Source organism: Elephas maximus, chromosome X (genome assembly GCF_024166365.1).
Source record: "Elephas maximus indicus isolate mEleMax1 chromosome X, mEleMax1 primary haplotype, whole genome shotgun sequence".
Lineage (NCBI taxonomy): Eukaryota > Metazoa > Chordata > Mammalia > Proboscidea > Elephantidae > Elephas > Elephas maximus.
In genome coordinates this window covers 159638371-159655814 of record NC_064846.1, presented here as the reverse complement: position 1 = coordinate 159655814, position 17444 = coordinate 159638371, and the positions used below count along the sequence as shown (strand labels likewise).

At 42.2% G+C, this 17444-nt stretch overlaps 1 protein-coding gene across 3 annotated transcripts in view; it reads right to left on the bottom strand.

The window, feature by feature from the left end:
• The window catches only part of SH3KBP1 (SH3 domain containing kinase binding protein 1), a 382888-nt gene that overhangs the window by 298548 nt on the left and 66896 nt on the right, over nucleotides 1-17444 (bottom strand). For 2 of the 3 annotated variants that reach the window (XM_049872883.1, XM_049872879.1), the window contains exon 2: nucleotides 12504-12661. In XM_049872883.1, the coding sequence (XP_049728840.1) occupies nucleotides 12504-12661 (158 nt within the window). The remainder of the gene's footprint in view (nucleotides 1-12503; nucleotides 12662-17444) is intronic. The other variant, XM_049872882.1, reaches the window with a different exon arrangement.

The following is a 17444-nucleotide window of genomic DNA, read 5'->3' as shown; positions in this document are numbered from 1 at the left end:
GATCACACACACAAAAAAATCTTGAGGCTATTCTGTGTTTAACGAATGTGTGAACAGAGTATGATATTTTTTGGTTAACAACAGCAGCAATTTTCATGTTTGGACTAATTCTGGAAAGAAAAAAAGCTAAGTCAGGAGCCCCCACTTTGAACTTCCCTTGTACCACGCGCTCATCGTTAATAATAATTAAAAACAGCTCAACATACATTATTAAAATAAAATACTATTAAGTAGTATTAAAATAAAATACTATTAAATAGTATTAAAATAAATACTATTAAATAAATATTCATCATTGTGTTTCCAGTGCCTACCAGTACCTGGCACACAATGAAATAACTCTAATACCTGTAATCACCACCCATGTGTTAGTCTGTTGTACTGAGGTGGCTTGTGTTGCTGTGATGTTAGAAGCTATGCCACCAGTCTTTCAAATACCAGCAGGGTCATCCATGGTAGAGAGAGACTAGGAAGAGAGACCTGACAATCTACTTATATACTTATAAAAACCGTTGTTGTTAGGTGCTGTCGAGTTGGTTTCCACTCATAGCTACTCTATGTACAACAGAATGAAACACTGCCCGGTCCTGCGCCATCCTCACAATCATTGTTATGCTTGAGCCCATTGTTGCAGCCACTGTGTCAATCCATCTCATTGAGGGTCTTCCTCTTTTTCACTGACCCTCCACTTTACCAAGCATGCCAATGAAAACCCTTTGGATCACAACAGAACACTGTCCAACGCACTTGCTTTGGACACGTCATCAGGGGGCATCTGTCACTGGAGGAGGACATCATGCTTAGTGAGGCAGAGGGGCAATGAGGGTGAGGGGACCCTTGGTGAGGTGAACTGGCACAACAGCCACAACTATGAACTCAAACATGCCAGCAATCATGAGGATGACGCAGGACCAGGAAACATTTCGTTCTGACGTACATAAAATCATCATCAGTTGGAGTCAACTCGACAGCAGCTACCTACCTCTAATTCTTGTAGAGCTTTTGTAAGAGCACTAGTATTGTCTCCTTTCACAGATGAAGAAACTGCTTCAGAGACATGAAGAGCCTTTCTGAGGCTACACTGCTGCTCAGCCACGGACAGGAATCAGGGCTAAGGCCTACCCCAGAACCACCACTGACATGGCAATTCATGCCCCATGCTGGGATGGTTGGCTTTCTTACCTGTCACCAACTCAGCTGTGAGCCACCTGAGGGTAGGAATTCAACCTATCAGTGCATATGACCCAAGTGGTCGCTCTACCTTCTCCTCCTCCTCCTCCTCCTCCTCGACATACTTTCTTCCCCTGCCTTCCAGGCCACCCCCATTTGCCTGCTTTTCCTCCTACCTTTCTGGCCACTCTCAGTCTCCACTGTTGGTTTGACCCAAGGCCACAGTGCCCAGGGCTCCACCCCTGGACCTCTTCTCTTCTCTTGTAGACAGCATACAGTTAAATCTTTTTTTTTTTTTTTAAGTACAGTCTGCCATCTCTGTCTTTTAATTGGTGTATTTAGACCATTTACATTTAAAGTAATTATTGATACGTTCAGGCTTAAGTCTGCCATTTTATTATTTTTCTGTTTGTTCCCTCTTTCTTGTTCCTCTGTTACACTTTTCTTGCCTTCCTGTGGGTTACTTTACATTTTTTTAGAATTCCATTTTGATTTATCTATAGTGTTTTTGAGTATCCCTCTTTGTTTTAGTGGCTGCTCTAGGTATTATAATACACATATGTACTTTATCACAGACTACTGATACCGACATTTTATCATTTCAAGTAAAGCATAGAAACTTTACTTCCACTTAGGTCCCTTTATAGCCTCCCTACTTTTTAAGTATAATTTTCTTGTATTTTACCTCTATATACATTGAACACCATGCAAGATGATGTTATAATTTTTGCTTCAATCATTAAACATGTTTTAAAAAAAACTAATGAGGAGAAAGATGATCTATCATACATACCCCAATTTTTAACCATTCCACTGGTTTTTCCTTTCTGAAGTTTCAAGCCTCTTTCTGTTATCATTTCCTTTCTGTTTAAAGAACTTCCTTTAGCCATTAAGGGTAGGTCTGCTATCAACAAATTATCTTAGTTTTCCTTCATCTGAGAATGTTATTTCCTTCCCTTTCATTCCCGAAGAATATTCTTACCAGATATAGAATTTGGGGTTAACTATTCTCTTCTTTTAGCACTTGAAAAAATGTTGTGTCACTTCTTTCTAGACTCCGCGGTTTCAACCGAGAAATACACTGTTAATCAAAATCATTCTTCCCCTACAGGCAATGTGTCATTTCTCTCTCACTGCTTTCAAGATTTTTTCTTTGTCTTCACTTTTTAGAAATTTGGTTACGATGTGTCTTGGCATGGATTTCTTTGGGTTTATCCTGTTTGAGTTTTGCTCAGCTTCTTGACTCTAGGTTTCACCAAATTTGGGGAGTTTTCAGTGATTATTTAATTTTTTTTTTTTTTTTTAGCCCCAAACTCTTTCTCTTCTCTTTCTGGGACTCTAATGACACAAATGTTAGATCTTATACTATTGTCCCACAAGTCTCCAAGGTTCTGTTCATTCTGCTACCCAGACTATTTTTTCCCTGTTGTTCAAATAGGGTAAAGTTTATTAATGAGTCTTCAAGTTCACTGATTCTTTCTTGTCATCTCTAATCTATTATTTAGCTCATCCAGTGAGATTTTTATTTCAGTTATTATATTTCCTCAGTTCTATAATTTCTATTTGGCTTTTTTAAATATCTTCTAATTATTTGCTGAGCTCTTCTAATTTTTCATTTGTTTCAAGAGTATTTTTATTTGCTCATTAAAGCATTTTTACAATGGCTGTTTTAAAATCTTTGTCTTCTTGGTGTCGACATCTGTTGTCTTTTGTCATCCAAGTTGAGACTGTCCTGGTTCTTGGTATGAGAGGTGGTTTTTCATTGTGTCCTGGACATATGGGCTATTATGTTATGAGAATCTATATCCTACTTAAATTTTAGCAGGCAGTCACCCTGTTCAGATTAAGCATGCAAGTCCTGGTCTACTTTTGTGGGCTATGGTTCCAATGAAAATTCAGTGCCATTCTGGTCTACTTTGTGTTACCTAGAGCTCACTGTGAAAACCTGGGTGGTATTCCACACCGTAGCTCTATTTTCAAACTTTTTCTCATCAGATTTATATGTAGGTTGCTCAAGAATTTGCCTAGGACTTCCTATACAAGTCTAATGAATCCCTTTCTCCAGCTTCCTCCTCTACAAGATCTTCCTCACTCTCTAGTGGCGAGAGTGGGGGGGGGGCCGCCCACCACTGACAAGCCAGAGGTAGGGGGATGGAAATCCAGGCTCCCCATTTGGTCCCTCCACTGACAACATGCTGACAGAAAAGGAGAGAGCTGCCATGGGTCGTCTGCTGCCACCAGGTGGGGTAGGAAAGTCTAGATTCCCCACTTTGACTCTACTGACAACCTGCCAAAGAAAAAGAGGAGTATCACCTCAGGCCGTTCATTATCTGTATCTTAAGCCGCAAACTTAGTGACATAAAACAACACACATATATCATCTCATAGTTCTATAGGTGAAAAGTCTGAATGACCTCAGCTGGTTCTCTGCTCAGGGTTTCACAAGGCCAATTATCAAGGTGTCAGATGACCTGGGCTCTTATCTGGAGACTCAAGGGAAGAATCTACTTCCAAGCTCATTCAGGTTGTCAGCAGAATCCAATTCCTTGTGGCTAAAGATCTCAGGACTCTATTTCCTTGCTGGCTTGCAGCTAGATCTATCTCTGCTCCTACAGATTACCCATCATATTCCTTCCCACATAATCCCTCCATCTTCAAAGCAGCAAGGGCACATCAAGTCCTTCTCATGCTTTGAATCTCTTTGACATCCTCTTCTTCCACCTGGCAGCATAAGTCCTCTGCTTATTTAAGACTCATATGATATGATCTGGCCCACCTGGATAAGCTTTGTTTTTTAAAGTCACCTCATCACTTTCACAGTTTCTGGGGATTTGGGAGTGGAATTCTGGGGCCCATTCCTAAAACTTCTGCCAGGTAGGGGGTGGGATGGACAATTAGAATGTATCAATTCTAATGGACTCAAATTGAACACTGTATACATATAACTATGTCCTTCAAGTATTTGTAGTAAACATTTTTTTTTTTATAATTTCCGACATGACTTTGTATCCTTTTATATTTACTTCAGGTGTTTAAATATAAAGTTGTTTTTTTAAAAAAAATAACACCATAATATTTGCAAATATAGAACTACAGGTCATAGACTACCAATCCATGTTTTTGAGAAAAGATAAAATATAATATGCTGCTGCCCTGTCAGTACCATTGTACAACAGCAGCAGAAATGTCTAAACTTTTAAAAATATTCCAAGGTCCCTATCCCAACTCCTGCTCCCACCTCCAAATTCATCTAATATGCCAGGAGCAGGGCCAGGCTTGAGACCCACTGGCATGGAGTCCCTTGTGGAACTTCCACACTTCACACGTTTAAATATCCAGTAATAATCATGGCAATGTCCTAGATGGCTTAGATTTTGATCTGCTAGAAAGCTCGAGGTTGAAACACATGATCTCCAAGTCTCTTTCTAAGCTAAGATTCGATAATCCTGTTATTAAGAAAAGATTCCATTATCCATAATCACCAAGATCAACTAGGTCAGGGGACTAAAACTCACTGAGGTCACAGCTTTCCCGAAGTCACAAGACCCACCCCACTTCCTCCACTGCAACTGTTACAAAGCCTGAGGGATATGCCAAGCAGTGCAGACCCTTACTGGTTACACTCGTCCTTAATCACTTCTTCTTGCAGTTAAATTTCTCACAACAGTGCCTAACAGGTTCAAGTTTTTAGTTTTCAGAAGTTGCTTTTCCTGAAAGAAAACTATATATTTAAAGTTTAAAGAATAATTTGAGCTGAAATTGGTTGCTTTCAAAGGCCCCGTGGATGGGGAACAACTGTATAGTCACAAACCTGGATTATTCACCACTGATGGAAAAGGCAGTGGAGTTCCCTCTCCAAAGCATATCTTGAACACTGTAAAATGACAAGTTTGCTTATAAAACAGTAAAATGTAAAATTTTCCCTAATTGCCTTACTTTCAAAATTTGTAGGAAAAATTGTACAAGCCCTAAGTCCAGGCAAAGGTTGCCCTTTTGAGTTGAAACAGTCAATTTTTGAAGAGTATGCTTTAAAATTCAGAAAATAAATTAAGAAGCATCAAGCTACCTGAGTGGTCACACAGTAGGGTAAGGTGTAATGCAGCAGGCAATAATGGTGAAGGGCTTGATCCCATCAGAACAGTGCAAACACTCAGACAATGCTGCCTGTGTGAGTTCAGGTTCTAGAGCCAGTCAGCCCTGGTTCAAATGTTCTCGCTGCTCCTCACTAGCTTTTGTGACCATTGGTAAGTCTTTTAACCTTGAGATGCCTCAGTAACCTCTTCTGAAAAATGGGCATGATAAAAATAGTATCTACCTCATAGGGTGGTATAAGGATTTAAGGAGATAAAATGTCAAAGGCTTAGTCTCCTTTTTGCCTCGTATACAGTAAGTGCTCAACAAATTTGGTCATTGGACATAGACGGATACAGTCAGATATATGCACAATGCCAGACTTATGGTAAGCCTTAAATAAAATGTAAAAAAAAAATTTTTTTTTATATAAAATATAGCCATTATTTATTCCATACAGTAATATAACAGTCAGGGCCAAAAAAAAAATAACTGTGGGCTTCTTTTGCATGTTCAAACAGATTTGCCTGATAAGTCCTGTCAGAACCTTCTCAAGTGGCATTTTAACACATGTTCTCCAAAGTGCCAAATGACTGAAGGCCAGGTCACAGGAGCTCAAGCCATCATTCTGTGGGAGAAGTTACCTTGTGACAATACAATACTCAATACAATGTGGCTTGCTTGTACTTATATCTCCTGGTGCTTAGCACCTAGGAGACACCCCAGTAAATGTTTACTCAAATGAGAAGACCAGACCCATACACACCCAAGCAGGTCAAGACTAAATCAATGTTGTGAGCAAAAAGAGGCTCTGCACGTTATAAAATACACCTACAAAATTCCTGCTATCTTTTCAAGAGAGACAAGTATCTTGAAAACAATCATCAGTATTATTCACAAAATTAATGGTCCTTGGGTTGGGGGAAAAAAAGTGAAACTTGACAGAAAGATCCACTGGAGGGTCTCTGAATATAGAATAAGCCCCTGAAAAAGTCTACTTAATGATACTTGCTGAAGTAGATTTGTGATTCTTCCATAAATGAAGAGCAGCAAAGTGACAGCAAGCTTTATCTCAGAGTGGTGCAAGTATGCAAACTACTGGGCTTCCACCTCACTGATTAAAATAAAACCTGTGTTCACTTACCATTTTACACAAATATGGCCTCTTACCAAGAGTTTCTTTAAAACCAAAAAAGTTCAGAATACGCCAAAGAGATATACAACACACCTAGCAAAGGAAGCTGAGGCGACAGGGAAACCAAGCTGACAACTGTCACACTCAGCAGACGACACGTAAGCTACAAGTAAGCACACTCACCCTCCAACACTGGTGCACGCAGTGTGTAAATGGATTTTTACCTAACACATACACCAACAGGCAGAGCAAACAGCTCACTTCCTCACAGTGTCAGATCAACTTAAAGATCAACAAGCTGATTCTTTCAACCCCTACCACAGCTTCCTGCTTTCCACACGTCTATTTGTGAGCCACAACTGTGGAAGGCCCGGGTCCTGCTGCGCTTTATCCACCACCACTCCCTGCCCCCCTACAAAGCAGACAACACATGAGTAGCAGCCCAAGCTATAGCTCTGAGGCTTTTTCTTTCTGAAATTCATGTAGCTGGCCACTTAGAAATACAGGTCTATGGCTCCCTGTCAGGAGAATTCAGAAAAAGACTGCTGCTAAGTCCTTTGCTTGCCTAAAGTACACTGTTGTCTGGATCTGAGGTAAGGTTCAAAAAGGAAGATACTGCTATTTAAATCCAACATGTGAAAATGAACCCCTATATAAAACAACCTACATCTGGCTGGTGGTGTAGTGGTTAAGAGCTACAGCTGCTAATCAAAAGGTCAGCAGTTCGAATCCACCAGGTGCTCCTTGGAAACTCTAGGGGCAGTTCTACTCTGTTCTATAGGGTCACTATCAGTCAGAATCAACTCAACGGCAACAGGTTTCATTTTATATATATATATATATGTGTGTGTGTGTGTGTGTGTGTGTATATATATATATATATATATATATATAAACCAAACTCACCAAAAACCCACTGCTGTCGAGTCGATTCCAACTCATAGCGACCCTATAGGACAGAGTAGAACTGCCCCATAGAGTTTCCAAGGAGCACCTGGCGGATTCGAACTGCTGACCTCTTGGTTAGCAGCCATAGCACTTAACCACTATGCCACCTGGGTTTCCGATATATATATATATTATGTATTATATATATATATATATATCTGCCTAATGTCTTTCAGTTTTCTGTGGCAGTCTGAGGTCCCATAAGGGCAGCCATCTTATTTTCTAAAATAAACACCTTTGAGGGTTCACCCTAGCACCTCTTATTATTATATCCCACATTATGGTCTGTTTCCCAAAAAATCCAAAACTTGGAAATTAGGCAAAAAAAAAAAAAGGATCATGTGACCTTCTAATGCCATGCCAATGTACTTACTAATAAGCCCCTGGGAGGGTCATCTGATTGTCTCTGGAAATGTAACTTGATTTAACTAACAATTTACAAGGGCCTACACACTTCACAATCCTGTAAAGTCAGAGGTTAACATGGAGAAAAATGATGAGGTATGTTGCTTTTTACTTTTCTTTTCTGGAACAGATGATAACCCCAAAGGTGACGTTTTCATTGTCCTCTAAGACATTAACCGGTTTTGAATCTAATTTAGCAATCCTATGTAAGCATTACTTTTTCCGCTGACTTTTTATCCATTACTCAGATGCTCATTGAATCAGTTGTCATTCTGCTAGTTCTCCCATTAAATGAGTTGGATAAAACTTTGCACACACTCACTATTTGTATGTTTGTAACAATTTCAGAATTAGCTTTGATCGTTCACAGGCCTAACAATCAAATCGGCCTTGGGAGATGGAGTCTTGGAGTTCAGAGTTTCTTACCTGCCACACTCATAGGGCAACTACATGAAGACAAGACTCAGGCTGCCTAGTGGGGCACAAATGAGGCTCAAGGCACAGGTGTGCCCCCACAGAGGCCACAGCTTTAAACACAGAGAAAAGTACACATGCCAAAGTGAGTGGGGGCAGCAATACCACTCCTAGGAATATATCCAAGAGAAATGAGTGCTTAGTCCAGAAGAAGGCTTATATAAGAACATTCAAAGCCTTCATTCATAAAAGCCCCAAACTAGAAAGAACCCAAATATCCCTCAACAGGAAAATGGATAAATTATGACATATGCCTATAAGGGGAGACAATACAGCAAGAACCAACCACTGACACATGTAGCAACAATTTGTTGGGTACAGAAAGCCAGCCATGAAAGAGCACATACAGTATGATTCCATTCATATGAAATTCAAGCACAGGCAAAACAAATCTATGATGATAGATTACCTAGGAGGAGGAGCACCTGGGGAACAGGGATGACTGGCAAAAGACATGATGGAACTTTCTGGAGGGTCAGAAATAGTACTGATCCGGACGGTGGTTACAGGGGCACATACTTAAGTAAAAAATCATCAAGCCATACCCTTATGCATCTTACTCTATGTAAATTATACCTTTAAAAATGAATGAATAAAAAAAGAGAGGGATAAAGAAAAATGTACCCCAAAAGAGCAGGTGAGGAGAGTGGTAGGAAGAAGAAAGGGGAGGGGATTTAAAAAGATTATTCTTCTACATTTACAGTAAATAAATAAGACCTAACCAGTAATAAAAGTAAATAGTAAATAAAAGAAGAGGGACAAACCCAAAAGGCCACTAAACCTAGCTGGGTCCACTGATGTGCACCAATAAATCTCAGCCTGAGAGCTGGTGATACCCAGGATGGCCTGGTTAGGTACAGAAATGCAGGGGGCTGGCTGGGATTTTTCTCCTGAGAGACTGAGGCAATACAGAATTAAAGGTGGATACTGAACCCCAACCCTTTGGCAGACCATCAAATGGGACACTGATTAACTCTGATAAATGAATCCAGACAACTCTTAAGGTAGGCTTTCCAACAATGGTATCATCAACATAAAGGCATGCAAAGAAACGATGTGATTCCACAAGTTCGCCCAATTCAATTTGGGGTTAAATTACTCTTGAGCTGAATAAGACATATGTAAAACCTCTTTCAAAACTGCAAACCTATGCCAATAGGACTATTATTACTTAAAGAAGTATTTTTCTGCTTTTAGAATTCGCTACAGGAGTTTTCGTTGTTAAGTTCCACTGCATCCACCTACTGAATTTTCAATAATAGGCCTAAAACATTGCCAGTGGGTAAAGACTTGAAAACAGACTCAGCCATGTGAAAGAATAGAAGTTTCTTCTTCTGTCAAATGCAACAGCCACAAGTAGTGGAACAGGCACCTCCCAGGAGCATGGCTGCCCCTCACTGGAAGTGCTCAAGCTGAGGTTAGATGACAACTGAATAGGCAAGAGCAGGGGAATCCGTGCCCGGGGGAGAGGGTCCATTCCTTTACCTGGTAACAAGAGCAGTGGTACACTAGTAGGTGGCTGGCCAATGTGCTAAGTGACTTCCCCGCACTGTCTCATTTACTTCCAGAATGGCCCGATGAGGTGGCCAGGCTCTCAAAAGCAACCAGATGGTGCATTCGAATTAGCGTAATCTGAGGAGCAATTATAGGGTCGCTATGAGTCAGAATTGACCCGATGGCAATGGGCTTGGTTTTTCCACAGGTTTGAGGAGCAATTGGAGCACTAGTGGCACAGTGGTTAGGAGCTTGGCTGTTAACCAAAAGGTCAGCAGGTCGAATCCACCAGTTGCTCCTTGGAAACCCTATGGGACAATTCTACTCTGTCCTATAGGGTCGCGATGAATCGGAATCAACTCAATGGCAATGGGTTTGGTTTTTTGGTTTGGAAGGTGCAATTAATAGAGGCTTTTACAAAACGGGTAGTGTGTAGCGAAATCCCAAGGTAGTAAAAAAAAGTAGTAGCCGGGGCTAAAAAACACCCTCTAGACTTGTAGGGGTGAGGGAGAGGATGTGGAAGAAGGCAGACTTCATAGGAGCAGCGACCACCGAGAGGGGCCCAGCCAGGACCAGGCAACCCCACAGGCAGGGAGCCAGCGCCATGAAGCCCTGACCTCACTGTCCTCCCTCCCTCCGGGCTGTGTCCAGCCAGGGCTCCCCGTGAGCCATAGCCCAGGGGAAGGCAGAGTAGGTGGAGAGCGCACCTGGTGGGGGCAACGGGACCATATTATCCCCATTTCACAGGCGAGGGAGTCCTCTGTTCCCGGGAGGGTGTGTGGGGAACAAGGAGGACCCCTGGGGTCCCAGAGCCTGTGTGAGTCCTTCCTGCACTGCTCTCCCTGCCCTGGCTCCCTTGCACCCTCCCCAAACACTTACAGCGCTCCGGCTACTACATCTGTTAAAGGCCTGAGTAAATTCGGTATGTTTTATAAGTACCTCCCAACTGAGAAGTGTTCTGATTCTGTGTATTTGTGGTTTGGAATAAGGGGGCATGAGGCCAAGAGGACATGTTAAAGGTTTTCAAAACAGGGCAAAGCTGGACAGATGCTGTAGTCCCCTCCCTTTCCCAGTGTCCTCCTTTCTTTTTCCCATAGTCCTCCTCTCTGTCCTTCTTCCTTCATGCCCACTCTGAGCTTTGCCCCTTTTATCTTGAAAAACCCTCCTTCCACACTCTAATTTGGCTCAACTTCAAGGATGGCCTTTTCCCAAAACAGGGCTTTTTGTTTGAAACTAACTCCCATTTACACATCAACAGTCTATCCCCATGACCCAGATGTAATGCTTTCCCCTACTCTTAAAATTGGACAGCCTTGCTAGGTTCAAGTGTTGTTAGGTGCTGTCGAGTCAATTTTCAACTCATAGTGAACCTATATGACAGAAGAGAACTGCTCCGTAGGCTTTTCTAGGCTGAAATCTTCATGGGAGCAGATCACCCAACCTTTTTCCTATGGAGCTGCTGGGCGGTTTCAAACTATGAACCTTCAGCTGAGTGCTCCGTCATTGCACCACCATGGCTCCTGGTTCAAGTGCAGCTCAAGAAAAAAAGAGTATATACTCCTGTAACTACTTACAGAAAGCAATGTTTATCAGCATGTTACCAACAAAACTCTCCCCAGCTTTCTGCACAGAAAAGAAAGGGAAGGAGGGTGGAGGGAAGGAGGGAGAGAAAGGGGGGGAGGAAGCGAGGGAGGAAGGAAGTGGGGAAGGGGAGAAGGGGGGAAGAATAGTAGATATGACCCTGAGGCAAGATCCTGAAGCAAGACTACACTGTGTTCTAACTGACTCTTTTCTAGGGGTAAGGCAGAGGGCCCAGTGCAGTTCCTAGGGGGCTGGAAGTCTGGAGTGTATCAACATTTTTCATTAATAACTTCTTTTCATAAAACCTTCCCACTCAGCCCTCAGGGCTCTTTTAGCGGGGCTACCTGCTTCTCTGGATGGCGCAAACGGTTAAACATCCGAGTACTACAGAAAGGTTGGCGATTCGAACCCACCCAGACACCACCAGGGGACCTGGGAACTTGTGCTTGTTTCTGAGAATGTAGCTCTTACTATTGAGAACATTCCATTTTTCTCTGGTATCAGGTAGGAAGTTTATAGTACAGGGATTTTTTAGATCTATTTGGTATTTCCCATGGAGAGCAGGCCCCAGGTGGTCCCTTTTTACCCAACAGCACAAACTATTATTTACTAATGTAGTAATGTAACATTAACGTGAATCCTTTATATTTTTATAATTAAACCCTAGATAAATTCTGCAAAAGGCGTAATTTTTAAAGCCTCACTAAAAAAAAAAAAAACAAACATGTTTTATTCAGTGCTTCATGGACATAAAGGGGGAAAGGGAAAATAATAATATCCTACCAAAAAGACAATGTGAACACAAAAGGTGAACAATGTAGCATAATTTGAATTCTGCATTTACTTGGGCTACTTAAGTGGTCAAAATTGAGTTTCAGCTCCATTTTGCGTGGAATGGAAAAGGGCAAAATTCTTTTAAACTATAAAGCAAATAATCAAGTACATAAATAAAACAATTTAACAACCTTTGTATTTTTCCGGCATTTTTTAGAAGTGATACACTTTGGAAAGGTATCATTCTGGACCTTAAAAAGTCAATTTCAAAACAGGTATGCCCAGATCTCAAAGGCAAAGCCATATCCACTCTTGCTGATATCACACAGGAGGTCAAGCTGTCAATGCATCCCCTAAGAGCGTCCCATGAAATCCAACCTCCAGTGACCCGTGACCTTTGCGCAGCAGACCCCACGCAGGAGACATGAAAAGGGTTTCGCTTTGTACTCACTCTTACGAAGTTGTCAGGGAACAAACCTCTCCTGCCATTGATCTGCCCCTCCCACCAGCCTCCATCCTCCTTCCTGATGTCGGTGATGATCTCACCCACGCTGATGGTCAGCTCATCGTCGTGCTGGGCCTGGTAGTCAAACTCCACTATGGCCTCCACTGAAAGGAACAGCAGAGAAAGAACAACTTAGACTCAGATGATGGAGATATTTGAGGTCCAGCATCTATGAAGTCCAGTGAGGTCACAGGAGAGGGGCTTCCCCTCTATGAGTACTCAAAATAACAAAGCTACACACAACCATCCGACTTTGGTTAACCTGAGGCGTATAGCACAGAAACTGCCAAGTGCTACTCATGGTCGGGCCCAGGCGGAGTGGCCTACAGGTCTCAGGGCCAGCAGGGGGTTCAGAGGGGAAACCACACAATGACAGACAGCTAGCAATGTTTGCCCCACCCAGAGGAGGCCCAGCATCATCTTCCCAAGTAGATAAGAGACCTGAGTTTGGCTCTGAGGCCGCCTCCTTTGCCAGTGCTAACTGTGTGATGCTGACCTTTCTGAGTCTCAGTTCTACAAAATGTACGTGATAATCACCCTCACCTCACAGAGATCACACTCACCTCCCAGTGACAACACGTGTAAAGGCAGTTCGTACAGAGGGTCCGGCTGGCCAGACCAACGTCTCAGACTGCCTATAGCAGAACAGATGAATTCTTAGGCAGCAATACCATTTTCCATTGTTTTCCCACTCTATGATCATCTGTAATCCTTGGTAAAAGGTAGAAGCAACTTGTGAGGCCGATGGCTCTTCTTATTTCCAGAGTGCCTATGCAAATTCGCAGAGCTAGCCAAGCCATGGACTGGTCAACTTAGCCCTAGGTTGATTATTCAATTCATCTAGACTTTGGGCCTCTCCTTATGCTCACCTCAATATAGACAAGTCTCCTGACCTCCTTTTTTATTTGAAGCTCTGAATGAATAAATGAATGAATGAGTGACATGGGAATGCACACAAGGGTAGAAAAAATTAGGTAACACCCAAAATGGTGAATTAGCAACTTAGAAGTCATGGTAAATGAATCGAAGAAGAAAGATTGAAACTATTTGTTAAATAAGGTTTGTGGTTTGATTTAATCAAAATATACTGAACCAGGTACCAAGTATGAGTTCTGTGCATGCAAAAAGTGCATGAGATGGGGGATGGGGGGAGCCTCTACACTGAGAGTGCCTGTAGTGAAGACAGGCAGACCAACCAGCACCTCTACGACAATGTAGGTAGCAGTGAAGGATTTCACAGAGGTATTTGTCAAGCACCCTGGGACTGCAGATGAATGTGCAATTAGTACGAGCTCTATGAAGAATGCATATAAAAAATTAACTCAAAATGTATCACACACCTAAATTTAAGACTAAAACTGTAAAACTTATAAGAAAGCATAGGAGAAAATCTTAGTGACCTTTGGTTTGGCAAAGATTTTAAAAAAAAAATTTTTTTTAAAAACCCGCAGTACACTCAGGGTAGATTTTCCAGGACCAAGTGCCCCTGTCAAACGGGCTTTGCATCTCCATTATGGACAAATTACGGCTAAATTCCAAAAGCTACTTCAGTTCAGAAGGCCCTGCCCACACAGACAGGTGTGCTCTTCCCTTTCTCTCATAGTGTCACTCAACCAGACAGTTCATAAGCAATTCCAAGTGGAATTTCTTTCCCTACATCATTTTTTCCTTCCAAAATTAGCTGGCTCACTCGTGTCAGGAATCTGCCCAGGATGAAGTTGAGTTGACCATTCTCATCACTTATCAGCAGAAAGGAGGCACATAAGCACATAAACAAGGCAACCTTTTCGGATGTCTCCTGGTTCCTGACAAGCACACACGCAGCAACATTCCAGTGTTCTTGTATAATACTCTGCTCCCCAGCACGTAGGGGGCCAGCGGAATAATCGGAACCAGGTCAACTAAAAAGCAGCTTTCTGCAAATAACCTAGACATTGATCAATTAAAGTTTTGCTTTATGAGCTGAGGTTACGGTGACTGCTGTTCATATGCCAGACAATTTTCCTACATTATCTCATTTATCTTCCCAATGTTATGACGCCCATTTTCCCACTTAAAGAAACTGAAGCTCAGCAAAGAAATTACACTTCCTTCCTGAGCTGGTGCCCTCCAAAGTGAGATGCACGCACTTTAGGGATCCGCTGAGATTATAGGGGGATAATTAGAATATCGATTCCTTTTTTTTTTAATTAAAAAAAAAAGAAAAATTCAACGTCCCTAAGATTCCATTTACAGACAGACTGTGGCTACTTCAGCCAGTCTCTAGGTCAGACAGGCACGGGTCCCCCTCAAAGGGCAGGGGTCCCCCAGGCAGCAGTAAGTCAGCATGGAGCACTGCCAAGGTGGTGCCTTCAGCACCATGGGACACCCTGCAGTTCTGTGATGCCTCCTGGCAAAACATATCCATGGATATTCCTCCTTTTAACTAAAACAGCCCTCACTAAGCAGATGAGATTTGTGCAAAGAAAGTTGGGGCTGTAGACAAGACTCAAGGTGAGGCCAAGGAAACAAAATGCAGAGCCGACACTTTGCGATTTCTTTGCCAGCCACGTCGGGAGGTGAATACAAGGAAAAGCCAATCAGATCTCAGAGGGAGATGACCAAAAATCCTGAAATTATCAGGAAAATTTGTAATACGGGTTCACTTCCACCCTTGACATAGGTCTAAGTTACCTAATTATAGTATGGAACAACCAGGATTAACAAGATATTTTAAAACTATGCACCTAAAACACGAAGACAAATGTCTTCATTTTCTACCAATGTCTAAAGTCATTCAGTACTCAATCCCGTATTTTTCAAAAGTTCACTAAACCTCATGATAAATGTATAGAAGCTTCTTTTGGATTTTCTAAATCTGTTTTATATATATACATATAAAATCTACACAAACATATATGGGGAAATACTCAATTTTTTTTTAACAGCAAGTATTATATCTTAAAAAAAGAAATGGCTTGGAACACTGACCTAGGCTCCCCAAGGCTAATCTCATGAGCACTTGGGGATGAAAGCTCATTGCTTTTCTGATGGGGAACATAACGTCATGAGTGAAATTGAGGAGCAGCACATGGGACATGCCCAGGAGAGAAGTGGGGAGATCAGGAAGGCTTCTAAGGAAGAAGATGGTCAGAGGGCCAGTCTTGCTGGTGAACTAAAACTCTGTGTACTTTCAGGGACCCAGGAGCCAACTGACTTCCTGAACACATCCTTGCCTCTTCCTAAACAAGTCACATTCTCTTGGTTCTGTAGTTGGGTTTTACCAAGGTCAATGCCGGAAGAGGACAAAAGAACCCGCTTCAAGAAGAGTATGTTTCCTAAGAAGTAAACAACTGTTGACTGTTGGTACAAACTAGATAGAAGCGCATTCTGGCTTTTCTCCCATCTTGCTCTTAAGATGAGCACAGTGACACACAGTAATTGATGCCTGATATTACGGATTGAATTGTGTCCCCCAAAACTGTATGCTGTAAATCCTAATCTCTCTGCCTGTGGTTATAATCCTATTTGGGAATGGGTTTTCTTTGTTATGTTAATGAGACAGGATTAGTACAGGGTGTGTCTTAAGTCACTCTCTTTTGAAATATAACACCCCCCCAAAAAAAAACCTAAACCCGACTCAATTCCAACTCATAGCGACCCTATAGGAGAGAGCAGAACTGCTCCATAGGGTTCCCCAGGAGTGGCTGGTAGATTTGAACTGCCGACCTTTTGGTTAGCAGCCGAGTTCTTAAGCACTAGAGATTAAACAAACGAGCAAAAGCAGCAGAGATGGGGAAAGAGAGATGTTACACTACATGAAGATCATCCAGGAGCAGGAGAGACAAGTACCTTCCTCCGGAGCTGACAGAGAGAGAAAGCCTTTATCTCTAGAGCCAGCACCCTGAATTCAGTCTCCTAGCCTCCTAAGCATAGTGGTTAAGTGCTATGGCTGCTAACCAAAGGGGTCGGCAGTTTGAATCCACCAGGCGCTCCTTGGAAACCCTATGGGGCAGTTCCACTCTGTCCTATAGCGTCGCAATGAGTCAGAACCGACTCGACAGCACTGGGTTGGATTAGCCTCCTAAACTGTGAGAAAATAAATTTCTGTTTGTTAAAGCCACCCACTTGTGGTATTTCTGTTATAGCAGCACTAGATAACTATTTGCTATGAGGAAGGCCAGGGATGAGAAATTAGGGCCTCAGAGAGAAATAAAACATGCTGTTTTTATTGTTACATTGCCATAGCGTCAACACTGACTCACAGCAACCCCATGTACCACAGAACAAAACGCTGCCCCATCCTGCGCAACCTTCACAATCTTTGGTATGCTTGATGCCATTGTTGAGGTCACTGTGTATTTTGAGTGCCTTCTAATCTAGGGGGCTATTCTTCCAGCACTGTATCGGGCAATATTCTGTTGTAAGCCATTGAGTTTTCATTGACTAATTTTCAGATGTAGATCGCCAGGCCTTTCTTCATAGTCTTAGTCTGGAAGCTCTGCTGAAATCTGTCCAATGTGGATGACCTGCTGGTATTTGAGATACTGGTAGCCCAGCTTCCAGCATCACAGCAGCACACAAACTGACAGACGGGTGGTGGAAATAAAGCCTAACTGCGTAATATTTGAATCTTCCCAATATCCTAGTTAGCTCGTCTTTCCTGATTTACTGATCGTCCTTAGTTCTGTGGTGGTCCCTTATGAGCATCTACGACACACAGTGGGTGCCCAGTAAAGACCTGACAAACTGAATGCTAACTTGCATGTGATACAGGCAGTTCACTCTCTGCCCAAACAAAGGTGCTACTAAAATGTCAAGTGCCAATCACATTTTTGCAAATTGAGTCATATCTTCAGTGTACTAAAGGAGCTTGCTATTTAAAGGATCCTGTGGTTAATTCTTTTG